This window comes from Chrysemys picta, chromosome 15, assembly GCF_011386835.1.
Source record: "Chrysemys picta bellii isolate R12L10 chromosome 15, ASM1138683v2, whole genome shotgun sequence".
Lineage (NCBI taxonomy): Eukaryota > Metazoa > Chordata > Testudines > Emydidae > Chrysemys > Chrysemys picta.
Genome location: NC_088805.1, coordinates 2,775,311 through 2,800,709, shown reverse-complemented (window position 1 = coordinate 2,800,709; position 25,399 = coordinate 2,775,311). Strand labels below are relative to the sequence as shown.

Sequence of the window (25,399 nt, the reverse complement as noted above, 5' to 3'; positions counted from 1 at the left end):
TGTCGTCATCCCCATTCTATAGGGCTGGGGGAAACTGAGGCAGGGACTTGCCCCAGGCCACACAGCAGGCTGGTGTCAGAACCAGAAATAGTGCCTTGGGTTTTTGCTCCCCTCTCCCAGCCAGCTCCCCAGCCTCTGGTTGGGGGCAGTGTCATCCATGTGGAAGGAACTGATTCCACCTCACTTTAAGCTCCCTGAGCCGATCCTGGGGATCTCCTTCATTTGGGGTTTTGGCCCACAGCAGGATCTGCATTTTGCTGCCTCCCTTCCAGATATCTGAGCCCCTCTGTGCATCCTTCCTGCTAATGCCCTTTCTCACCCCCTGCAGGCTGGCCTCCCACCACAGCACTCCCCCTCTCTGAAAACACCACAAGCACCATGCCACAGTTAGGCCCGCAGGAGACACCAGAGCTCAGGGCAGCCACCTCCCACCACTCCCCGAGATCATTGGGGCCAACCTCCCCTATGCCAAAGTGATGGGAATCTGGGAGTGACACCCCCCCACACACACAAACCTCAGTCCCCACAGGGCAGCCAGGGTGTCTCATGGGATGCAATATTTGCGTTCCCAGAATGTGGGGGATGATCAGGGATCGAGAAGGGGCGACATCTCCCAGCAGCCCTGGGGGAAGGGGAGAGGAAATGAGCTCACGTGAGACTTTTTCTAAGGTGGCAATGAGAATTGATGACAATGAGAAGCAGAACCGAGCCAGACAGACAGACAGAGAGAGGAGCACGTGACAGGCAGACAGACAGAGAGGGGCACATGGCAGGCAGAGACAGGGTGACCAGATGTCCCGATTTTATAGGGACAGTCCTGATTTTTGGGTCTTTCTCTTATATAGGTTCCTATTACCCCCCACCCCCATCCCGATTTTTCACACTTGCTGTCTGGTCACCCTAGGCAGAGACAGGCAGACAGATACGGACACCAATTGGAGGGCTGGCTGGATGCAATGGACAGACACACAGATATTGTTGGCAGTGTTGTTGTAGTTGTTTTGTTCCCAAGATACTAGAGAGACACGGTGGGTGAGGTAATATCTAAACAATCCGTCCCCTCCCCTGTATTTGGCTGTGACACTCCGAGTTCCTTTCCCAGCCTTGAGGAAGAGCTCTGTGACATGGGTCCAGTAAAAGATGTGCTCTCCTCCACCTGGCCTCGATAAACATTAGTTGTGGTTAATCCCCATCTCTCTCGACATGCACAAGTGTGTGTATCCTTTTGGGCCGCTTCAGTGTCTCCAGAACCACGGCTGAGGCTAGCACCAGCTGCACTCTGCTCTCCTGGCTGGATGACGGCAGTGCCATGAGGGATCAGATCAGCCCCATGCCCATCTTTACCAGGCAGAGGCATGCAACTCCTACACCCAACCCAAGCAGAGATTGAGGGTCTCGATGAGCCCTGACGCCCAACCCCACCGGCAGCTCCCCACGTCACCCCAAGATCTTAGCACACCCCTGGCCAGCCCGCGCCCCACCCACGCCCCACAGACACACAGAGCCCCTCCTACCTGTGTCCTGGCGGAACTGGTGCATGGACTGCAGGTCGATGATATACGGAACCAGCTGGGGATCCACCTGCCCCAGCACCACGCTGCCCCGGGCGTCCTCCTTCAGCACATTCTCAATGTGGTGGCAGACGGCCGCTGTGTAGGGCCGCCAGCGCCCGTGCTCGTTCAGCCATTCCCACACCACCACGCGGGCCAGATTCTGCGGTGGGAAGCCCAGCCCATTCACCGAGATCAACACCCCTGAGCTCGGCCGCAACATGGCGCCAGGTCAGCAGGCAGCAGCCTGAGCAGGGAGGCAGCAGAGGGGCTGGAGACGGGGAAGTCAGCAGGAGGGCATCCTCCCAGGCCCCTTGCCCTCTGGGGGTGGCTCTCTGGGCCTGACTGGCTCGACCTCTGGCTTCAGAGTCCTCCCGAAAGCAGCATGGATGAGGAACGAGCAGTGTCCCTGCAACGTGCTGGCCCCGGAGGAATGATCCCAGATGTCCAGAGGCTGTCTAGTCTCTTAACTACACATGGAGCCAGGCTGGAGCGAGCATCTTGGCCACACCCAATCCCTGGTGCTCCAAAGTCCAGGTGCAGCTGGTGGGAGCAGAAGGAAAGTGATCCAGCCCCTGCTGCCCCTCTGTTCACATCCAAATAGGAGACCCCGGAGAAAATGCAGGGTCCTGCGCCCCCCTCTTCCCTGCTTGACTCTGGTTACACTCAGCCCCTGGTGCTCTCAGGCGCGTGCCTCCGTAGCGCCGCTGCCCTGCTGAAAGCTCTCGACCTCAGCAGCATGAGTAATGAGGCCTCCACAGAGCCCAGCACAGCCAGCCCAAGCCCAGCGTCTCGTCTCGGGAATCTCCTGTCTGCAGTCCCTCGGGGAGGCTGTGCAGGGCCACACAATCCATGCCGGGTGATCAGTCTCCAGCTGCTTCCCCACCCCCAATTCCAACAGATCGCCTCACTCAGGCCCAAAAGGCCTCAGGCACCCTGCCCCGCCAGGCCCTTCCTCTCCGCTGGGATCCCAGCTCCCTCCCCATGGGTCACAGCTGGGGCTGGGGAGGGCATCCCCCCCCAGCCAGAATCACACATTCTGTGCCTGGTGGGGACGGCTCTGGTGTCTGTAGTGGGGGTGAGGGGAGCCTGGCAGGGAGGAGGGGGTAGGGTGGAGCTGCGTCCCGGGGCTCACAAGGAGCTGCTGCTGCAGAAGGGGAAAGCCTCTCCCCTCCTTCTTGCTTCCTGCTGCTCAGTCTCTGTCATGGATGGCTCCACAGCACCCGACCAGGTCTCAGCTCTGTAGCAAGGGGAGAAATTGGCCCGTCTGCTGCCGGAGGACGGGTGGGGAATGCAGCCTGAAAGGGGAGAGCATCAATCAGTGATGGGGCTCTCTGTCTGGGAGAGCCGACTCCCATCCCCCACCCCCCTCTGTATATCCACCTCCCAGCCCAGAGACTGACCCCATGCTCATTCTCCCTGGGCTGTCTCCTTCCTCATCCCCCTCATCTCTGCCAGGCTGGCCCCCAAGGGAGCTCTGATCCCTCTCCGCTGGCTCTGTGAGGACCAGAGCCCCATCTATGTCCATTTCACTCCTCAGTGGAGAAATCCCATCCTCCAGAGACCCAGCAGGGCCGTCCAGCCCGTCCCTCCGATGCAGGATCGTCCCTGATGCCTTGTGTCCCTTTAAGGTGGAGGTGGGGGTGCAGGGATTGGTGTGATAAAGAAGAGGGATGCTGTTATAGGCTTAAAGAGCACTGCAGGCCCCTCATCCCTTCCTCGCCTGCTGGCAGGCTCTGCAGTCCCTGGGGCTAATATGCCAAGCCACGGCACGGATCCTCCCCTCCTCCCGCCATGCAAACAAACATCACAGCCCCTCAGACAGCAAGCACCTGGCACATCTCCTCGGGTCAAACCTGCCTCGGCCCAGCTCTCATTTACCATCTTCACTGCAGGCGCAGCTCCCCAGCAGGGATTCAGCCACTCGCCCCAGCTCCCCCATCCATCCTCCCAGGCCCGGGCTTGGTTTGGGTCTGCATTCCCTGCTCGTCTCCTCGCCACAAACGAGGTCATCGGCAAAGCCTGCAGCCCTCCTTCCTCTCCCCCCTCCCCCCCAGTAGCAGTGATTTGGGGCACGACAGGCACTTGCCACTGTATGTCCCTCCCCACCCTGTACGTGGGTGAGGGGAAGCAGCAGTCAATTCGGGTCCCTGGAGGGTTTGGACAGACGAAGGGATCCCCAGACGCACATACCCCACCCCGAGGATCGAAGCAGCCAGTCCCCAACACTCATTGTCCCACCCCAAGCGACAGAAGGAGCAGGGGGCTTACAGCAGAGCCACCAGGCGAGCTGGGCAGCGCATGGCAGTGTCTCGCCCAGCCCTGCCCGGCCGAGCGGCACTGGTGCCAGGGCTGAGGTGCCCTTTACCCGGGGGGGGAGGTGGTTCCATTTTCTCCTCCTTTATAGCAAGGCTCTGGGCACAGCTATCGGGGGGTCAAGAAGGTCCCTTAAACCTGCCCCCCAAACAGCCCCCACGAGGCCCCGATGGGACGTTTTCCCTGCAGCCTGGGCCCATCTGCCAGCCCAGCTCCCGTCGCCCCCTCCCCAACGCCCTGCTGCAAACCCAGCTCGCTGGCATGGCTGCTGGCTCCCCCGGCACCCGGCGGCGGCTCGCTCCCTCGCCCCCCTCTCGGGGAGCCATGTTTCCCGCCGCCCCAGACCCACCTGGTGGCTGCGCTACGGCTCCGGCTCCGGCTCCGGCTCCGCTCTGCGCTGCGGCCGCCGCCGCTCCGGGGCCGGCGCTGGAGGAGGAGGGGACTGGCTGGCTGCAGCAGCGAGCGCAAACCCGGGGGCGCCCCGGCTCCCAGCCCTCGCCAGAACAACAAGCCGAGCCGCGGGAGGAGGCTGCGCACACAGGATCCGGAGCATCCCCAACGGGAGCCCCGCCTGGCCGCCGCGCCGGGCCAGGCTGGGGGGCTAGAGGCCGCCTCCCTCGGGGGCCGGGGAGCAGGACGGGCAGGGATGGAAAGCGATGGGCGACCTCGCCGTAGGGAGCTGGCTGGGGGGTCCCTCGGCCATGCGCCCGGGGGGAGAGCGTGCCCGGATTTGGGGAAGCGGGGTGACTTTCAACCAGCGTTGCCCCCCTGAGGAACCCCCGGAATGCACGCCTTTCATCTCAGCACAGCAGGGACCGCTGTCCCCATTTTACAGCTGAGGAAACTGAGGCACGGAGAGGGGGGAGGACTTGCCCAAAAACTCAGTGGCAGAGTTGGGAATAAAACTCAGAGGTTCTGGCTCCCACTTTCTAATGCTAACTGCTAGTCCACACTGCCTCCACCACCCGCTGCACCTTGTACCACGGTGGCAATTTAGGTTGGGCAGGGAGCCCCATGCACCAGGTCATATGGGTCCAAGGGTCCCAGATCCCACCAGTATTCTGGAAAGCAGGCCTGGCCCCACTAGTGTATGAGCCATGGATGCAAACAGAACTTTGCTAATTAGGGGACCCAGGTTACCTGTCCAGCCACCCCAAATTTGAGCGGCATTACAACCTGGCACATGGGGTTGCAACACCACTCAAATTTGGCCTGGCTGCCCCTCCATCACACCATGCCTATTGGGGGGCTTTATGTCCCCCGAGACTCCCAGGTATAGGGGGCGCTGCACCTGGACCTCAGCTGAAAGTTGCCTCCTCCGCATTGAAATCTGAAATGGTGTCCCTGCCTGTACCCTGACTGCCTATCCTTGCTGCCTGCCTGTAGCCACCACGTGTGCATTGGCTAGAATGACAAACAATTGATCTGCTGTTTCCCCTGGATGCCCCTAGGGTGCTGTATGATTACTATGGAGATCTATCTATCTATCTATCCAGGCTTTCACACCATGCTCAGTTCCAAAGTGTACTATCAATGTTGCCAGCTCCAATCCATTCCAAATTCATGAGTCAGACTGCAAAAAACAAAAATGAGATTTTAAAAAATAATGATGAATTTGAGGTTCTTTTTCTTTGCCTTTTAGTATTGGAGCCTTTAGGCTGCACTGGGGTTACATTTCAAGCTTTTCTCTGAGGCCATGAAGGTTGGAAACGTACTTTAAAAAAAAAAGCAAGGGCTGAGATTCTCACTTAATCACCTGACTCCAGGAGCTGGGGCTTTAAGAAAACTCCAAATATCATGGGACATGTGATAATGTCACAAGAGTTGACCTAAATCATAATAATAACATTCCACGGTTTCCACGATTAGTAGGAGGACGAGATAAAATGAGAACTCTGGAAACAGCAGTACCAAGCTCTGAGGGGAAGATTAAAGCCCAGCAATGTTACAGTAGCAACTAAAGGCCCAGACACATAGTGAGAGACAGGCCCTGTCCTGGAGAGCTCACAATGGCAGTCAATTAGACAAAGAGAGGGAGGGGAAACAAAGTCACAAAGAACTGTCTTTCTCACTACAGTGGGCCACCTGCTGGAAATCAGTTTAATGATGATGATGTTTAAGTTGAGCAACCAAAAACAAAGGCCCCCAGAATGAGACGCCACAGCTGAACATGTGGATCCATGCGGATGTTTATGAATCTGCAAAACATTTGGGGTCAAACCTGGTTTCACATTTTGTGCCAAGATCCAGATTTGTTCTTATTTCACACCTCCTAAGTGGCACAGCTCCCCTCTAGTACATGCTGCGCACATCAAATACAGCAGACTTGTCCCCACCCTGTGCTGGCACAAGGGCTAGCGGAGGAAGGACTGGGGGTTGGAAGGGGTACACTGCGTAGCCTGGCCCCCAATGTGAATGATGGATATTCAGTAGCACTGAACCACAGCAGCACCATGGGATGGGGGATCGGCTGGGGCGGGGAGGAGGCAGAAGGAAGTTAGCATCCAGGCAGGGCAGACAGGAGCTTGAAGGCAGCCCACTCAGTGGGTTCAGGGTTACAGAGCTTTGCAGGTGTGGAGCTTACAGTGCAAATCAACCTTCCCTGTGCAAAGCTCAGTCAACAAGGCAGCAGCCTCAGCTACACCCCCCCCCCCCCGGAGGCTCCTGTCTTTGCAATGAGGAGGGGACCTTCCCTTCTGTTTTCCCACTGAGCAGAGGCTAAGAGCCCTGTTTGGTTCTGTTCCCAGGAGTCAATCAGGAGCAGCTCCACTGGGACTGATGGAGACGCACCCGGGGAATAGTGGTGTGAGTGCAAAGGGAATTGGGCCATTCCCCACCCCACCCCCGGTGGCTTTGGAGGAGGATGGCTGAGAAGGACGGTCGATTTCATTTCTGCTTTCCATGGTGGGGCCTAGAACTCCTGCCCAACACCCCTTCCACTGCTCCTCCAGCAAAGCCAGGAGACCCCTGCTCGGCGTCGCTGACAGCCCGGAACAAAAACCACCAGCAGGAAAAATGGTAAAAAACTAACAGACAAAAACCTTTTCTTCTGCCCAGCCACACGAAGGAAAGGAAACGGGCAAAAGCACAATTCAAAAAAACCTTTGCAGGTCACTTTCAATGGTGGGCACTGGCCGGTTGAGACCTGTAAGAGAGAAAGAACTCTGCACGAAATGACACCTCACTTGGGCTGGATCGTTAGAGATTCTGAGTTACTCCATCAAGTCCCATTGATGCCACTGGAGTTGTGCTCAGTGAATTGGGCCCATATTGGCTTATGGTGCCTTCTTTTGCCCCTTCTTCCCCCCTCCCCCAACCCTCCCCACATCCTCATCTTCCCATGCTCCTTGCCCTGAGTGTCCGTAGCATCCCCGCCTTTCACCTACTGCCTTTGTGAACAGAAAGAAACGTCCCATGTCCTGTATAATAGATATTTCAAGACACTAGGGGTGTAAAGGGGTTTTGGTTTGCAGCGCCCCTTGGTGGCTGATCTCAATCTGTGTCTAATCTAGGTCCTTTTAACAAACTCCTGGCAGTGTGGGCCCAGCTTTCCGCTCTGGGCTTGTGATCTGGCGCATGGGGTCACAACCTCACTGAGGTGTGATCTGGCTCCCTCTCCATCAATGTCGCTCATTCAAATTTGGTCTGGCCACTCCTCTGTCATGACAGCGGGTGGGCCGGGCCAAACCTGAGTGGCACTGTAACCCCGGGCACCAGGTCACAACACCTGGAGCAGGGAGCCAGTAGCAGGCACCACTGCAGGGTGAGTGCAGAGCGAGCTCATTCTCCACCTCCCTTCCCATGGCCTCCTCTTCCCACTGGGCTGGGCTATGGGCTGGGTGGAAAGTGATGTTGTGAGTGGGCAGTGCCCCCTCGACTGGGCGAGGAGGAGGAGGCAGTGAAGGGGGAGAAAGCGATTGGCCTATTATTTTGCCCTCTCCCCCCACCTATTTGTCCCTTGGGTGGGCCTCCAAAAAAGACAATGCAGCAGGCAAATCGCCTCAGTAAACACTTTGGGAACCACTGGTCTGGTGCACAGCTTGGGGGATGGTGGGAGGAAGTGGGACATGCTCCTGGGAGGAACAGCGAAGGGATTTGTGGTTTCTGAGCATTCGATGGAAGAGCTGTGCCAGGGATCTGCCAATACAGGGTGCTGAAAACTGCTCTAACACCCCCATACTGTGGAGTCAGACACAGGCCCAGCTGTGCCCAGGCCCTGCAGGCTGGATTCACCAGGTTAGGGGGAGGGCTGGTTTGCACCCCTTGGAGTTCACTCAGTTTCCAAACCCTCTTTCCCCAGCTCCACTTCCTCTCATGGGCCCCCCTCCCCATGTCCTTCGGATGGGGAAAGAGGCTGCTAGCTTGCAACCCAGCCTCCTGGCCACCAGGCGCAGCCCATCCCCCGGACAGCCAGTCTCTGGGCTGAATGGAGTGGCATAACCCCCGTCCCTGTAAAGCCCATTCAGTAGTGAATGTCTGGGTACAGGGGTTACATGAGGTACATTATGTCACCCCCCACCATGGGACTGGCCATGCTGCCCTGCCCCCACAGGCAGAACTCCCAGCGCTCTGGCTAACGCCATCCCTGGGGGGGGACACTCCCCTCTGATTGGCTGCCTTCCCCTGTTCCCCACCTCCTGGGAAAGGGTGACCAATCAGGGCTGCCACAGGAGGCAGGCAGCACTCTCTCCCTTCCCCTCAGGAGCCTAGAGGAGATTTTGGGTAGGGTGGGGGGCTGGGGGAGCAGCCCATACCATTCTCCCAGGGGGGAGAGGGGAGCAGAAAGAGCCATCAGCTCCCCTTCCTATGAGCAATGGGTCAGTCTGCTCTGTTCCCTGCTTCTTCCCCCCTCCCCCCCATCCCAGCACCAGGTCTGGGAGAACCTCTGACGCTGCAGGAGGAGTGGGGTAGGGGCAGGAGAGCTGTGGGGCCGGGTGAAGGGCAGATATGCCAGGCAGGACTGTCCAAGTCCAGCTGTCCCTTTACGGGGCTCAGACTCAGCCGCTCCCTTCCCAGCTGCCACTGTGATCAGCTGGCTGGGGGGGGCGGGTGCACAAAGAGCTGGGCAAGAGCAGCTGGCATGGAGGGTTCAGCTGGGAGTCCGCACCCCAAAAGGCTCCTATGGCAGGCCTGGGAGACAGCCAGCCCACAGGCGCTTGGCCTCAGCGGGCGGCTGGAACTGAGGATCCCGGCTACAGGAGGAGATGCAGGAGGGAGACCCAGGAGAGATGGGCTCTAGGGTTCCCTCTGCCAGGGGAAGGGAACCATAGGGAAGTCGCAGGAGCTGAGCTTGCCCGTAGTGGGCCCTGTGGGTTGGTGTTCCCGGGCAGGAGCTGGGAGCTGGGGAGAAGCCAAAGGGACTAAACGCTCAAGTCTGGGATGAGCAGGTGGCTTAATCTGCCCGTGGGGTGTGGAGTTCTGCAAGGGGAAGCTGGGGTGCCACTCCACTGACCGACGAGAGGAGCAGAAGGGGAGCCACTGGGAGAGGACGTGGTATGGATGAGTAGTGCTCTGCTGGACACTGGTGATTTGGGACATTAGCACCCCGAAAGGGGCAAGATGGTCAGTCACTGGGCAGGAGAGCTGGGTCTGGAGAAGAGGGGAACCACCACTGGGCTGGAGCAGCCGGCAGCACCAGACAAGGAGAGCTGCTATGCTATCTCCCTCCACAAGGAGGCAAGGTGGCAGTGCGGCCACTCTTCCAGGGGACACAGAATTAATGCATTAGTGCTGGGGTTTGGGGAGGAGCTAGAAGCTCATGGGGCAGCAGCTGGGGCCCCCGCAGTGGGGCAGAGGCTGTGATGGGCCCCGCCCCACCCCAAGCAGGAGGCTAACACCCCCTCTGAGCTCAGCCCTGCCAAGGAGACACCCCTGCAGAACCTGCTGCAGCTGGAGGAGGTGAGCTCGGAGAGGAGAGGATCCGCAGCAGGGTCAGGCCACAGGCGCTGAGGGAAAACAGCTGACAAGCCTCCGCTGCCCACAAACACCTTGGGAAGGGGAAAAGGGCTTTGAAGCCTCCTGAGCGTGACCCCGTCAAGCAAGGCCCTGCCTGTCACAGTCAGCACCACTAATTGTTGCCCACACCCAGGGGGAGCTCAACAATCAAAGACAACCCCCCCAAACACCGTATGATCTTCCATGGCTTTGGGGTCTGTCCCGTGGTCCTGGGGGCTGCGGCTCTGACTCAAGCCTTTTGACCTGTTGGGCTGGCAATCCTGAAGTCATCCCCCATGGGCATGAGGGAAATGGTCTTGCCTTGATGTCCCACCATCTTGGAGGGAGCTGGCCAGCCGACTGCCCCCCTCGAGACCTCGGCAGATGGAGGGAACTTGCGGGCTACCAGCCCAGTCCTCTTAGAAGCCAGCACCAGGGAAGAGAAGAGAAGCCCTGCCCCTCCCCCAGAGAAGACCCAAGCCCAAATGAAGATAGAGGTGCCTGGGCACCAGGGTCAGTGCTACCATTAAGGCAAAGTAGGCGGTTGCCTAGGGCGCCAAGATTTGGGGGTGCCAAAAAGCGGTGCCCCCAATTTTTTTTACAGTGTTCCTACATCCCCTCCCTGAGCGAGCGGTCACCGCTCCACTTCTCCCGCCTCCTAGGCTTGCGGCGCCAATCAGCTGTTTGGCGCCGCAAGCCTGGAAGGGGAGGAGAATTAGAGCAGGGGCAGCGTGCTTGGGGAGTAGGCAGAGCAGAGGTGAGCTGGGGTGGGGAGCTGCCACACGGCTTCCCGGGGGGGGGAGCTGCCGCAGGGGGGTGCCTCAGGGCGGGGGGGGGCGGGGAGCTGCCGCGGGGGGGGGCACAAGTTGGAAGTTTCACGCCCTAGGCCTTGCTGGGCACTGCTGGGTGGGAGGAGAGTTGGCAGGAGGGGCTCAAGCCCTCGGAGGAATTGACTTGGCTCTGTTCTGAGGTTCACAAGTTTTTGCTTGAATACTCATCACAATCTATAGTCCTAACTGAGTTCTGCATGGCCCTGCTCAGATACGTCTGCCCTCACGTCCTCTCCCTGCCCCCCAAACCATGCAAACCAGAGCCATGTTCTCGACCAGGTTGGCAGAGCCCTTGGACCAGCCCCCAATGAATGAACTTCTTGTTCCACTCATGGACATGATTCTCTAGACCTGGGGGGGGAACATTTCCTCTCACAGGCCATTGACCCACAGAAAAAAAAATCTATCGCAGGCCACACACAGGTAAAAAGCAACTTAATGTCGAGGTTTTTTTAGAGAGAGAAATATAAAACGTTCAGCTCACCCACCTGGGGGGCACGGAAGGGTTAAAGATAACTCTTGTCTCATGTGTAATGGCCTAAACCAGGGGTAGTCAATTATTTGTTGTCAGGGTCCAAATTTCAGAGAATAAGAGGGGTGGAAGGGACCTCAGGAGGTAATCTAGTTCAATCCCCTGCTCAAAGCAGGGCCACTCCCCAAACAGATTTTTGCTCCAGATCCCTAAATGGCACCCTCAAGGATTGAACTCACAACCTTGGGGTTAGGAGGCCAATGCTTAAACCACTGAGCTATCGCTGTTAGATGGGGGGATCTGACTTACTACAGAGAATTCTTTCCTGGGTGCTGGCTGGTGAGTCTTACCCACATGCTCAGGGTTTAGCTGATCGCCATATTTGGGGTCGGGAAGGAATTTTCCTCCAGGGCAGATTGGCAGAGGCCCTGGCGGTTTTTCACCTTCCTCTGCAGCGTGGGGCACGGGTCACTTGCTGGAGGATTCTCTGCACCTTGAAGTCTTTAGACCATGATTTGGGGACTTCAATAGCTCGGCCATAGGTTAGGGGTTGGTACAGGAGTGGGTGGGTGAGACTCTGTGGCCTGCGTTGTGCAGGTCAGACTGGACGATCAAAATGGTCCCTTCGGACCTTAAAGTCTGTGAGTCTATGACGGGGAAGGGGAGAGACTCCAGTGTGAGGGAGCCAGTGTGTCAAGCTGGGGCTGAGCTGCCACAGGGGTTTAGGATAATTCTGGCAACGCTTGGTTACCCCACTAGAGGGCAACAGGAGCCCAGGGATGGAGAGTCACAAGGGCACGGGAGAAAGGGCCATCCATTGTCCCGCAGGGAGGTGGAGCCGAGGTATGTTCTAGCAGTGGGACAAAAGCTCAGGCTGGGGGAAATTCAGTGCCTGGACTTCTAGGCATGTCCCAGGAAGGCCAGAGTCAACCAAGAGTCCCCGTTCCCCTCACCGTGAGCACGCCAGCGCTCTCTAGAACGGCTGATGGCAAGAGAAGGGCTGGGGACTGAAGCCTGGCTCGATCCCTCACTTCCGCTCGGCCATTCCTGTGTGACCCCTACAAGGGCTTGGGTGTAACGAGTTGTGAAGCCTCAGCCCAGTTCCTAGTGGCTGAGTGCCAGTGCTCACCTTGTTAGCTGTCCCCGTTGTGAAGCCATGGCAAGCCGTAGAGACAATCCAGTGAGACTCGAGCCAGATCTCTCCAGGGCAGTGGGGCGTGGGGGAAGCTTGCCCTGTGCTACTTGTTCTATGGATAAACAGCAGCCATCAGCTTACTTAGACTGTGAGCTTCTGGGGCAGGGACCGTCTTTGTTCTGTGTTTGTACAGCTCCTAGCACAGCGGGGCTCCTAGGTGCTACAGTATACAAATAACACATCAGAATAAATCACATGCTCCCAGCTGAAGGGGACAAGGCCGCAGCCTCAGTTGAACTTGCTCAGTAGTGGGTTTCATTCTCCTGCCTGTGGTAAACTGAGTAGGATTTGCAAAAAGGCTGCCCGGATGCTGGGCAGTGGCACAATCCAGACTTATCTTATGGTCCCAGGCTCGGGCAGAGCGAGCCAAGTGCCCCTCCTGTGCTAGGATGGTGGGCACCCGCCCTGTCTGATCAAGGCGGGCTACCAACCTGGACATGGAGAGCTCAGCAGGCCCCACTCGCTCAGGCTGGGGAGGGCTGAAAGCAACGGACCCCACTGTGTGAGAGCATGAGGCCCTCGCCCCAACGCATCCTTGCAGGGCAGAGAGTTTGGGTATCACGTGGGATCTCCAGCTCGCTGGGGAGCCTACCCTGTGTTTGCCCCAAAGGGGCAGCTGGGGAGACTTGGCTGGTTACAGCCTCCTGTGATCCCAGCAGTGTTGATATTGGGGCCCTGTGTGTTTATAGATCTGCCTTTGTGTGTGTCTTGATGATGGGAGGTGTTCCAGGGCCTTGGGGGCCTGCGGATGCATTTGTATGTCTGTTTGGGTTTAGAACAGAACAGAACTTGCCACTGGTAGGGGAGAATTCCACCGGGACCCCAGACAAATGTACAGCTGAGCATCAGATCTGTGCTTTGAAATGTCGGCTCCCGTGCAGGAAATGGCATCTGGTGTTTCAGCATTTTCCATAGGAAGGGCCCTGTTTTAATTTGCTTTCTACCTAAAGTGCAGTTCTCCCTCGGTGGTCAGGGCTACAATGTTGGCACGCAGTTACCCGCTTGTAGTCAGCCAGGACACCTGGGTTAACAGCCCAACCCTGGCATACACAAAACTGCCAGTCATGGGCACGTGACTGGCCACCCTGTGGGCAGGATCCCACCCAGAAAATAGTACCAACAGCAGCACAACACCCCGCCTCAGACAGAAGAGCACCAGCTACTCAAGGTCACCCACCATTACCTCATGCAGGTTGGGTTCTAGAGCATCTCCCATCAAATGCCCCCCAACCCCAGGCCTGCTTAGTGTCTGAGAGCAGACAAGGCCATAGCCCTGGTGGCACAGCCACAGGATGGTAAAGCTGGCAGGTCAGGGTCTCAGCGGCACCCAGGAGTGAATCCTGCCGAGTCCTACCTGGGTCGCCCACAGGCTTGGGGCCTTTAGAGCTACAGCCCAGCCTTCTGCCACTGGAGCTGTAGAGTAACTGATAACACTGGCAGGCTGTTATCCTCCATGGGCACCAGCCACTAGAAGAAGATGAGACACACACATTGCCAGGGAGTTTCACCAATATCTGCAAACAGCAGAGGAACGGTGACTCAGGAATCCTGAGTTCAATTCCAGGCTCTGAAAGGGAATGTGCTCTAGTGGTCACAGGCCTTGCTGCTCCTTGCCCCTTCCAACCTGTCCTAATCCCCCCTTACCCCTTCTAATTCAGCTGCTCCCTATCTACCCCCTCTCTCTTCTCCTGGCTCCTGTAGTCTCCTTTCCCTGACTCTTGTCTCCTTGCCCCTCTGCATTCCAATCAAGCTACTTCCTTCTTGCCCTTGGTGCTGGGGGTACTGAGAACACAGGAGAGATGGTCTCGCTGGTCTCTGTTCTTGTGCCTGGCACATCAACCTCAGGCAGCCAAGAGAAGCAATTGCATGGAAAGTCCTGCTCAGCCTGTGGGGCCCTGGGATGGAACAAGCTCTCTGGGGATGGCCACAGGGCATGCACACTCCGCTCAGCACTAGCAGCTCTGAGGGGTTGGAGCATGCTCAGTGCAGGTGGAATCTTTGGAGAATTTAGCTGCCAAAGTCTAAATAGGCTCCGCTGATCATGTACAAATTGAGATTTTTCAGAGGTTTATCACTTGGCTAAATGTGAGTAGATTATTGCAGGGATGGAAGAAAAGCACATCCCTGACAGCAGGTCAATCTCACGCCCGAATTTCTAGTCTCTGCCCCAAAGCGTGGGAAATGGCTGTAAGAAGGTTCTAACATGGGGAATCAGGGTATTTTCCATAATTTCATGCTCGTAAACGGCTGGACCATTTTTGCTGAGACTTTCCAAAACAATTCAGCCTGAGGCAGACGCCTAGCATGGGTCATTGCAGTCAAGCAGTTCAAGTTTGGCAAAGATACAAGCCACTGAAAACAGGGTCTTACAGTGGGGGTAACCGTAACTGTAGGCCGTGCTCCCAGACCCACCTACAATCCCACTGCAGGGGCTCCTGTTCTGCTCTGGGGCTGCCTACTGCCCCCTGGAGTTAGTTGCTTGTAGTAGCAGCAGGAGCTGAAACCCTTGTGCTCAGCTCCAGTGTTTGTCTGTGTCTGTTTCTTTCCACTGTCACCAACCAATCCATTAGAGAACCTTGCTTTGGAAATCTACTAAGAGACCCAGCAAAGAATCTGGGGCAAATTCTTTCCTGGTATAACTGCCATGATTTCACTGGAGATGGATCTAAAGAGAATTTGTCCCTCCGCTCCTACATCATCATCATTATTATGAGTTTTGTCCTCCAGCTCTATTAATGTATTTTGCTTTTGTGATTCTTTGCAATCTGGGCTGAGAATAACGAGGAGTCCGGTGGCACCTTAAAGACTAACAGATTTATTTGGGCATAAACTTTCGTGGATAGAAACCCCACTTCTTCAGAAGCATCAGTTCCCAGACTGCTGCACTGGGCAACACAGTATGGGGAGGAGGTGAGCAGCCCTCAGTGGTGAAAGAACAGGTTAAGGACTATTTAGAAAAGCTGGACGTGCACAAGTCCATGGGTCCAGATCTAATGCATCCAAGGGTGCTGAGGGAGTTGGCTGATGTGATTGCAGAGCCATTGGCCATTATCTTTGAAAATTCGTGGTGATCGGGGGAGGTCCCGGACAACTGGAAAAAGGCAAATATAGTGCCCATCTTTTAAAAAGGGAAGAAAGAGAACCCTGGGAACTACAGATCGGTCAGCCTCACTTCAGTCCCCGGCAAAATCATGGAGCAGGTCCTCAAGGAATCCATTTTGAAGCACTTGGAGGAGAGGAAGGTGATCAGGAACAGTCAACATGGATTCACCAAGGGCAAGTAATGCCTGACGAACCTGATTGCCTTCTCTGATTAGATAACTGGCTCTGGGGATATGGGGAAAGCAGTGGACATGATATATCTTGACTTTAGCAAAGCTTTTGATACAGTCTCCCACAGTATTCTTGCCAGCAAGTTAAAAAGTCTGGATTGGATGAATGGACTATAAGGTGGATAGAAAGCTGGCTAGATTGTCGGCTCAACGGGTAGTGATCAACGGCTCGATGTCTAGTTGGTAGCCGGTATCAAGCAGAGTGTCCCAGGGGTCGGTCCTGGGGCTGGTTTTGTTCAACATTTTTATTAATGATCTGGATGATGGGATTAATTGCACTCTCAGCAAGTTCACAGATGACACTAAGCTGGGGGGAGAGGTAGATACGCTGGAGGGTAGGGAAAGGGTCCAGAGTGACCTAGACAAATTGGAGGATTGGGCCAAAAGAAATGTGATGAGATTCAACAAGCATAAGTGCAGAGTCCTGCACTTGGGAAAGAAGAATCCCATGCACCGCTACAGGCTGGGGACCGACTGGCTAAGCAGCAGTTCTGCAGAAAAGGGCCTGGGGATTACAGTGGACGAGAAGCTGGATATGAGTCAACAGTGTGCTCTTGTTGCCCAGAAGGCTAACGGCATATTTGGCTGGATTATTAGGAGCATTGCCAGCAGTTCGAGGGAAGTGATTATTCCCCTCTATTCAGCACCGGTGAGGCCACACCTGGAGTACTGCGTCCAGTTTTGGTCCCCCCACTACAGAAGGGATGTGGACAAATTGGAAAGAGTCCAGCGGAGGGCAATGAAAATGATTAGGGGGCTGGAGCACATGACTTATGAGGAGAGGCTGAGGGAACGGGGGTTATTTAGTCTGAAGAGAAGAGTGAGGGGGGATTTGATAGCAGCCCTTCAACTACCTGAAGTGAGTTTCCAAAGAGGATGGCACTAGGCTGTTCTCGGTGGTGGTAGATGACAGAACAAGGAGCAATGGTCTCAAGTTGCAGTGGGAGAGATCTAGGTTGGATATTAGGAAACACTATTTCACTAGGAGGGCGGTGAAGCACTGGAATGGGTTCCCTAGGGAGGTGGTGGAATCTCCATCCTTAGAGGTTTTTAAGGCCCGGCTTGATGAAGCCCTGGCTGGGATGATTTAGTTGGTGTTGGTCCTGCTTTGAGCAGGGGGTTGGAATAGATGACCTCATGAGGTCCCTTCCAACCCTAATCTTCTATGATTCTGGTTCTGTTTCTAACAGTAACGTTGCTTTGATCTGACTATCAGTTGTACTACAAATAACTTGTCTGCTTAGTCTGTTCAAATTCACATGACAGTTTTATTATGTAGCACTTTAGCGTAATGCTCAGTCGTCTCACTAGGCAGCTGCTTTCCTGTAAAGAAAATGGACCTTCCCTCACTGACATTCGTGCATGGCTCAAAGTGTCCTTAAAATCTGTACATGGCTCTGTCGAGCCATTGCATGTAGGACAGTTCTCTTTGGGCCTCCCGCATGGAGCAGTGGGGAGGATTTCACCTCCCGCGTGGAGCAGTGGGGAGGATTTCACCTCCCCCAATTTCTCTCCAATCCCATTTGCTTGCAGGAGAATTTGGAAGACCCAAGGCCCTGGATTGGGCCAGGATGTTGTACTGGCACCACTTTCATGCGGCCGTCTTGTTCTCCAGAATCGAAGCTGTCACTAAACGTACAAGTCCGTCTCTATGTGCTGTGGTCGCTGAACCAGGTCCATTCTCAAGGCTGTGTGGAAGCAGCACAGTGACATCTGCCCGCTTTCCCAAACCCAGACAGCTGCACAACCTGCGGGGAGCAGCATCTTTGGAGGGCGGGGCTTATTTTGTGGGCGGAACTTGGAAGAGCATCACGGCCTTTGTTTTCCAATTTGACCCCTAGGAAGGAAAGCGAGCCCCTCCCCCAATTCCTTTCCAGACAGGGCTTCCGGGGCATTCCATTTATGCCAAAGATTTCATTATTACCTTGTTATTAGGTCGGCTCCTTCCTGGTATGAGCCCTGGACAGCTCACTGCTTGGGACAGTCCCAAGAGTCACAGCCTGTCCCCTCCCCTCTGGCCGCTCCCATACCCGCAAAGCAAGGGTCAGACTCCCAGATGTGTGTGTTTTGTGACCTCCCTGGGCAATGGCCAAGACATTCCCTTTTGCTGTTCTGGGATGGCTCTTCTGCTCCGGGCACTGGTTCAGTCTGGACATACGTCCTAGAACGTCCAAAGGGACCTCAACGTCACTGGGGTGTGCTAAGTGCTTCAGTGAGGTCACAGAGCAAACTGCTCTCTAGGGACCCCCATGCACCACCAAACCCTCCAGCGCCTGCAGGCCCCAGACAATCATGGGAGCATCTGCCAGCGGCTAGCAAAATGTTGCAGAAAGAGCAGCCCATGAGAGCTCCCAGCAACTCCAGCTAAGACTCTCCCAGGAACAGTGCAGGAATGCTGCCGACTCTCTCTCTCTCTCCAGCCCCAGCTTCTCCCACAAAGAGGTGCTGTAGCCCAGAAGTTCACATTTTTTTCACAGGGTGGGTCACATCTTTACAATTGGTGATGGGTGCCTCCCCTCCGGTCCTGCTCACAATGTCTAAACTCCGGTGGCCACCACAGCAGTTGCTTCCAGGGAATAGCTGCATTGGGAACATCTTTGTGTATGTTTTGCTTCCTTTAATGTTGCTGTAGCAGCTGGAAGCAAGGAGGAGAGCCAGCCCCATGTGACCGGCCAACTCTGCGCAGACCACCAGCGAGCACTCGATGGACCACCACTAAGGAGCCGCCCCTGCTGGGAGCAGTTTAGTAGCAAGGAGAGGAGAGGAGGAGAGTTCATGGCTGTTCAGATCCCAAACTCTGCCAGTAGGAATGTCAGGAGGGAATGGTGCAGGACTGGCAGCAAAGGGAGTTCAAAGATACTCCAGTCTGAGCCCCTCAGCAGAGGGTGTGTAAGGAATCACACTGGAGTACTGGCTGAGGAGAAGGAGGCAGGAGGGGCCACAGGGAGTGGTACGGGAGCGCTGGTGCTGTGGAAGACTGCAGCTACTCCAGTCCCGCCCTCTCCCAGCAGGAGGCACTGTAGAGATTGGGATAGGAGCATTGGCGCTGTTCTAGACTGCAGCTACTCCAGTCCCACCCGTGCTAGCTCTCACGTGCTGCTGACATACAGCCCTTTCCCTGGGGGGCAGCGAAATGAACCCAAGGTTGGGAGCGCGGCTGAGTTAGACACTGGTCTGTTGTAGCCAAAGGTACCAAGAACCTTGTGTTTTGAAGGGCTGGCAATCCTTCCAGCTCATGTCCCAGCGATGGCTCAGAACTACTTTTTCCATGAGCTAGAGCGGAGTTCTCTGGCTTTTCCCTCCGTCGCTTTTCTCACTCATTAGTACTGTTCACAGATCTTAATTGCTATTGGATATCTGCTCCCCAATGGAAAAGTGATGCTTTCCATACGTCTGCCTGTGCTGCACCTGGTTTTTTGGGCTCAGATTACATTTATTTGAACATATGAGAAGGTGAAGAAACTCCTGTGATATTTCAGATGCCGAATCTGGATACTATATTGGGCCAAAGTCTCACCTGGTGTAATAGGGTGGGGGATGCACCAATGTTCAGCAGCAGAGAACTTCGCTGTTATTTTGGCCTCCTTGCTTGTGGTTATTAACGACCCCACCACAGTTTTCACAAGCGTCAGGCTGTTAACACCAGCATGCTGGCCAAATCTCAGCTTATGCAATTAGATTCTGCCGCCTTTCAAATCCCTTGCCCCTGGAGTTTCACTTAGATATGGATTTTAGTTTCACTCCCTGCTGTAAACAGTTGTGTGGTGCTGCTGGAAGCTGCTAAACAACTGCAATGTTCCACCCCAGAAGTGGCTGCAATTTTAAATAACAAATTGCACAGCACTGTCAGAAGCCCTGGGATACTAACATTGCTGCATAGCACTATGACCATCTCAAAGCAAACACCACAGACCAGGTGTCATAACTATAAAGGGAAGGGTAACAGCCCTCCTGTGTACAGTACTATAAAATCCCTCCTGGCCAGAGACTCCAAGATCCTTTTCCCTCTAAAGGGTTGAGAAGCTCAAGTAACTTGGCTGACACCTGACCCAAAGGACCAATAAGGGAACAAGATACTTTCAAATCTTGGTGGGGGGAAGGCTTTTGTTTGTGCTCTTTGTTTTGGGGGTTGTTTGCTCTTGGGACTAAGAGGGACCAGACATCAATCCAGGTTCTCCACGTCTTTCTGAACAAGTCTCTCATATTTCAAACTTGTAAGTACAGCCAGGCAAGGTGTGTTAGTTTTATCTTTGTTTTCTCAACTTGTAAATGTACCTTTTACTAGGGTGTTTACCTCTGTTTGCTGTAACTTTGAACCTAAGGCTAGAGGGGGATTCCTCTGGGCTCTTTAAGTTTGATTACCCTGTAAAGTTATTTTCCATCCTGATTTTACAGAGATGATTTTTACCTTTTTCTTTAATTAAAAGCCTTCTTTTTAAGAACCTGATTGATTTTCCCTGTTTTTTAGATCCAAGGGGTTTGGATCTTGATCCACCAGGAGTTGGTGAAAGGAAGGAGGGGGGATGGTTAATTTCTCCTTCTTTTAAGATCCAAGGGGTTTGGATCTGTATTCACCAGGGAATTGGTGAAGAGTCTCTCAAGGCTACCCAGGGAAGGGAATTAGCACATTGGGAGTGGTGGCAGCGGACCAGATCTAAGCTGGTAGTTAAGCTTAGAAGTTTTCATGCAGGCTCCCACATCTGTACCCTAAAGTTCAGAGTGGGGAAGGAGCCTTAGAATCATAGAATATCAGAGTTGGAAGGGACCTCAAGAGGTCATCTAGTCCAACCCCCTGCTCAAAGCAGGACCAATTCCCAGCTAAATCATCCCAGCCAGGGCTTTGTCAAGCCGGGCCTTAAAAACCTCCAAGGAAGGAGACTCCACCACCTCCCTAGGTAACGCATTCCAGTGTTTCACCACCCTCCTAGTGAAATAGTTTTTCCTGATATCCAACCTGGACTTCCCCCACCGCAACTTGAGACCATTGCTCCTTGTTCTGTCCTCTGCCACCACTGAGAACAGCCGAGCTCCATCCTCTGTGGAACCCCCCTTCAGGTAGTTGAAGGCTGCTATCAAATCCCCCCTCATTCTTCTCTTCTGGAGACTAAACAATCCCAGTTCTCTCAGCCTCTCCTCATAAGTCATGTGCTCCAGACCCCTAATCATTTTTGTTGCCCTCCGCTGGACTCTTTCCAATTTTTCCACATCCTTCTTGTAGTGTGGGGCCCAAAACTGGACACAGTATTCCAGATGAGGCCTCACCAATGTCGAATAAAGGGGAACGATCACGTTCCTCGATCTGCAGGCAATGCCCCTACTTATACAGCCCAAAATGCCGTTAGCCTTCTTGGCAACAAGAGCACACTGTTGACTCATATCCAGCTTCTCGTCCACTGTGACCCCTAGGTCCTTTTCAGCAGAACTGCTACCTAGCCATTCGGTCCCTAGTCTGTAGCAGTGCATGGGATTCTTCCGTCCTAAGTGCAGGACTCTGCACTTGTCCTTGTTGAACCTCATCAGGTTTTTTTCTGCCCAATCCTCTAATTTGTCTAGGTCCCTCTGTATCCGATCCCTACCCTCTAGTGTATCTACCACGCCTCCTAGTTTAGTGTCATCTGCAAACTTGCTGAGAGTGCAGTCCACACCATCCTCCAGATCATTAATAAAGATATTAAACAAAACCGGCCCCAGGACCGACCCTTGGGGCACTCCACTTGAAACCGGCTGCCAACTAGACATGGAGCCATTGATCACTACCCGTTGAGCCCGACGATCTAGCCAGCTTTCTATCCACCTTACAGTCCATTCATCCAGCCCATACTTCTTTAACTTGGTGGCAAGAATACTGTGGGAGACAGTATCAAAAGCTTTGCTAAAGTCAAGGTATATCACATCCACTGCTTTCCCCTCATCCACAGAGCCAGTTATCTCATCATAGAAGGCAATTAGGTTAGTCAGGCACGACTTCCCCTTCGTGAATCCATGCTGACTGTTCCTGATCACTTTCCTTTCCTCTAAATGTTTCATAATTGATTCCTTGAGGACCTGCTCCATAATTTTTCCAGGGACTGAGGTGAGGCTGACTGGCCTGTAGTTCCCCGGATCCTCCTTCTTCCCTTTTTTAAAGATGGGCACTACATTAGCCTTTTTCCAGTCATCTGGGACCTCCCCCGATCGCCATGAGTTTTCAAAAATAATGGCTAATGGCTCTGCAATCTCACCCGCCAACTCCTTTAGCACCCTCGGATGCAGCGCATCCGGCCCCATGGACTTGTGCACGTCCAGTTTTTCTAAATAGTCCCGAACCACTTCTTTCTCCACAGAGGGCTGGTCACCTTCTCCCCATGCTGTACTGCCCAGTGCAGCAATCTGGGAGCTGACCTTGTGCGTGAAGACAGAGGCAAAAAAATCATTGAGTACATTAGCTTTTTCCACATCCTCGGTCACTAGGTTGCCTCCCTCATTCAGTAAGGGGCCCACACTTTCCTTGATTTTCTTCTTGTTGCTAACATACCTGAAGAAACCCTTCTTGTTACTCTTAACATCTCTTGCTAACTGCAACTCCAAGTGTGATTTGGCCTTCCTGATTTCACTCCTGCACGCCTGAGCAATATTTTTATACTCCTCCCTGGTCATTTGTCCAATCTTCCACTTCTTATAAGCCTCTTTTTTGCGTTTAAGATCAGCAAGGATTTCACTGTTTAGCCAAGCTGGTCGCCTGCCATATTTACTATTCTTTCTACACATCGGGATGGTTTGTTCCTGCAACCTCAATAAGGATTCTTTAAAATACAGCCTTGACACCAGGTCCTCATGATTAATTGGACTGTGGTGCCTAGAGGCCTTGGGCATGATTCGGGCTCCACTGAACTCCAAATTGCAGCTGGCTGCACTAGCCCCTAAGAGGGTCTTCCAGTAGCTGGGAATTGCTGGGCGGCCCTGTCTCCTCCAGCTACGCCCCCTGCCCTGGAGGCCATAGGAATGGTCTAGAGCTGGCTATGCTGGTTCTATGCCATGCAGGAAACCCCAGAGAGCTGAGCTAGAGTCCTTCCTTCCTGGGGGCCAGGATCTGGTTGAAAACAGGATTAAAAATGGGTGGGTATCCTAGACTTGTCAATAGACTGTCTGTGGAGCCTGGGGCTTCCCAATAGACGGTGCAACATGGAGATGCCCATGGGTTGGACTGGTGGGATGGGGGAATGGAGCATGCCAGTCTGCAGTCTCCCTTGTAGCCGGAGAGCTGGCTGAGTGGAAGGGGCCCCCAGCAGTCCCTGCTAGACGGCTAGCAGCTTTAGGGGAATGAGGAGGAGGAAATGGAGGCCTGTCATGGGCTGAATCAGGGCCGGGGCCTGTGCCTAGTGGACATTTGTCGGCATCTGAAAACCCAAAGCACCATTTGGCTTGACTGAAGCCTGCTCAAGAGTCTTGTTGCTGGACTAGCAGATCAGGCAGGGGCTGAGCAGGGTGTGGGGAGCCCAGGCCCGGCTGCAGGTCAGCACCGAAGGGCCTGGCTAGATCTCCAGGGGACACTAATCCTAGCTGCATCACGTCATCAGCACCACTTTTAGGAAGAGAAAAACTTTGCTCATGCCAGTTTTTAGTGCAAAGCACTGTATTTCGAGGCCTCCCCAGGGCGAGTGGCAGGCAGGGGAAAGCTGTGTCCTGCCCACAGGGCAGGGTGATGGAGAGCAGCGATTCACCAGCATTGTACTGCACTGTGCCAGCTCCACTGGTTCCGAGGGTGGCAGAACCCAGTCCCGAGGAAGGTATTAGCAGAGGCAGCCTTAAGTGCTCAGCTCAGAGCATCCCCCACCTCCCTGTGGGTGGGTGACATGCCGCTCTCGTAATAAACACCTTTGCCCTTTAAAAAGCGATAGGGACAGCTCTCCAGGTGTTGTCCATTGGTGTCTCTCCATTGAAATCAATGGAAGCCGCTTCATGCCAGCGGGGAGCTGGCCTGTAAAAGTTTCTCATCAGTTCTTTGGGGGGGGGGAACCTTTTTTCTATCACTGGCCATTGACCCACAGAAAAAATCAATCGCGGGCCACACACAAGTAAAAAGCAACTTAATGTAGGGGGTTTTAGAGAGAGAAATATAAAACTCTACTGCCCTGCCCTCAGGTGACCAACTGTCATCCCCACCCCTTAAATTCCTTGGGAATTTTGAAAGTTCCCTTCCTGTTTGCTCGGTGACATGTGCAGTTGTCTCAGCGCATCTTTCCAGGAGGCCATGCCTGCTCCACGCACCAGGCGATCCCCTGAAGCAATGCTGAGCTGCTGGACATCATCGGCATTTGGGGAGAGGAGGCTGTCCAGTCCCAGCTGCGCTCCAGCCATAGGAATTATGACACCTACGGACAGATTTCACGATGCATGACAGAAAGGGGCCATGCCCAGGACACATTGCAGTGCAGGATGAAAGTGAAGGAGCTGCGAAACACCTATCACAAGGCGCGGGAAGCAAACCGCCGCTCCGATGCTGTGCCCACGAGCTGCTGGTTCTACAAAGAGCTGGACGCGATACTCGGTGATGACCCCACCTCCACTGCGAAGGCCACAGTGGATACTTCGGTGGCTTATGTGCCAGTCGAGAGTGGACTGAGCCAGGAGAAGGAAATCTTGGACGAAGAGGGGGACCCGGAGGCAGAGGATGACTCGGAGGCCAGAGATGCAGGCAGCCAGGAGCTCTTCTCTACCCCGGAGGAGGCTAGCCAGTCACAGCAGTTGGATCTTGGCGGAGGGCAAACAGGAGAGGAGGCCCCTGGTAAGTGGATCTGATTTTGGGAATTGCTGAAGCGAGTTGTTGGGGGCAGGAGGGTTGCAGAGAGCAGGCTTGTCTCCCACCACATGCCTAGTCTGAGCGGCGGAACAGGCTGTTGATTGATTCCCTCACTTCACGGGAGTCTCCCTCAGAGATCCCCAGGAAACTCTCGTGGAGATACTGGGCAATCCGCTGCCGTAGGTTCTTCGGTAGAGCTGCTTTGTTTCTTGCCCCATTAACAGTAACTTTCCCGCACCACTGTGCTGTCGCGGGGAGGGACCATTGCTGCACACAGGCGAGCCGCATAGGGGCCAGGGTGGAAGCTGCAGTCTTGGAGAAGACCCTCCCTTGATTCCCTGCTGACCCTCAGCAGCGAGACATCTTCCATAATGAACACAGCCTGTGGAAAGTGTGGGGACAGGAATGATTATCAGGCCCCCCCTACAGTGCTGGCTCTCCCCAAGAGCCAGGTTCCCAGTGTACAGCAGGGTCCGGAAAGAGTGATTTCCCTGTCCCTGAGGCTACTCACCATTTTGGGGGTCTTGTGGCTCATGTGTGCTTGCCTAGGGCCAGCCAGTTAGTGACAGGTGTGTGAGTACTGGCTGTGTTTTAAAGCACTGAATCAGTGTTGTCTGTGTTGCAAACAAACAATACTGCTTCTGTACAATGTTGCCTCTAAACTTCACAGAGATGACCTTGGGAGCGCAGCCTCCCTCCTTGTTACACTGGTCTACAATTTTTGAGGAGTCGTCGGCTTCAGAGATAAAATGTGCTATTTATTATGTATTTTGATGTGCTGAATTCAAATATGACAATTAAAACAACTGATCGGCTACTGTTTCTAAGATATTTAAGTTTTTACATTTTATGTCTATGTATATTGTGTAGATAGCGTATTAATCATAAATTGTAAACCTAGGTCTTTTCATGTGTTTATGGTTGCTTTACATGATAATATTTCACCTGTCCTGTTTATGTAACACTTTAAAAATCAGCAAAAGGGTTATAT

The 25,399-nt window shown here is 54.3% G+C and overlaps 1 protein-coding gene across 3 annotated transcripts in view; it reads right to left on the bottom strand.

The window, feature by feature from the left end:
* DTX1 (deltex E3 ubiquitin ligase 1) overlaps positions 1–4,545 on the bottom strand; it is a 110,093-nt gene extending 105,548 nt beyond the window's left edge. The window contains exons 1-2 of one of the 3 annotated variants that reach the window (XM_065568227.1): positions 4,216–4,545; positions 1,515–2,848 (exon numbers count right to left, since the gene is read on the bottom strand). In XM_065568227.1, coding sequence (XP_065424299.1) covers positions 1,515–1,773 — 259 coding nt within the window. In that variant the 5' untranslated portion in view covers positions 1,774–2,848; positions 4,216–4,545. Of the gene's footprint in view, positions 1–1,514; positions 2,849–3,431; positions 3,527–4,215 lie in introns of those variants that run through there. The other 2 variants (XM_065568225.1, XM_065568226.1) reach the window with 2 other exon arrangements.
* Between the last annotated feature and the right edge of the window lie 20,854 nt (positions 4,546–25,399).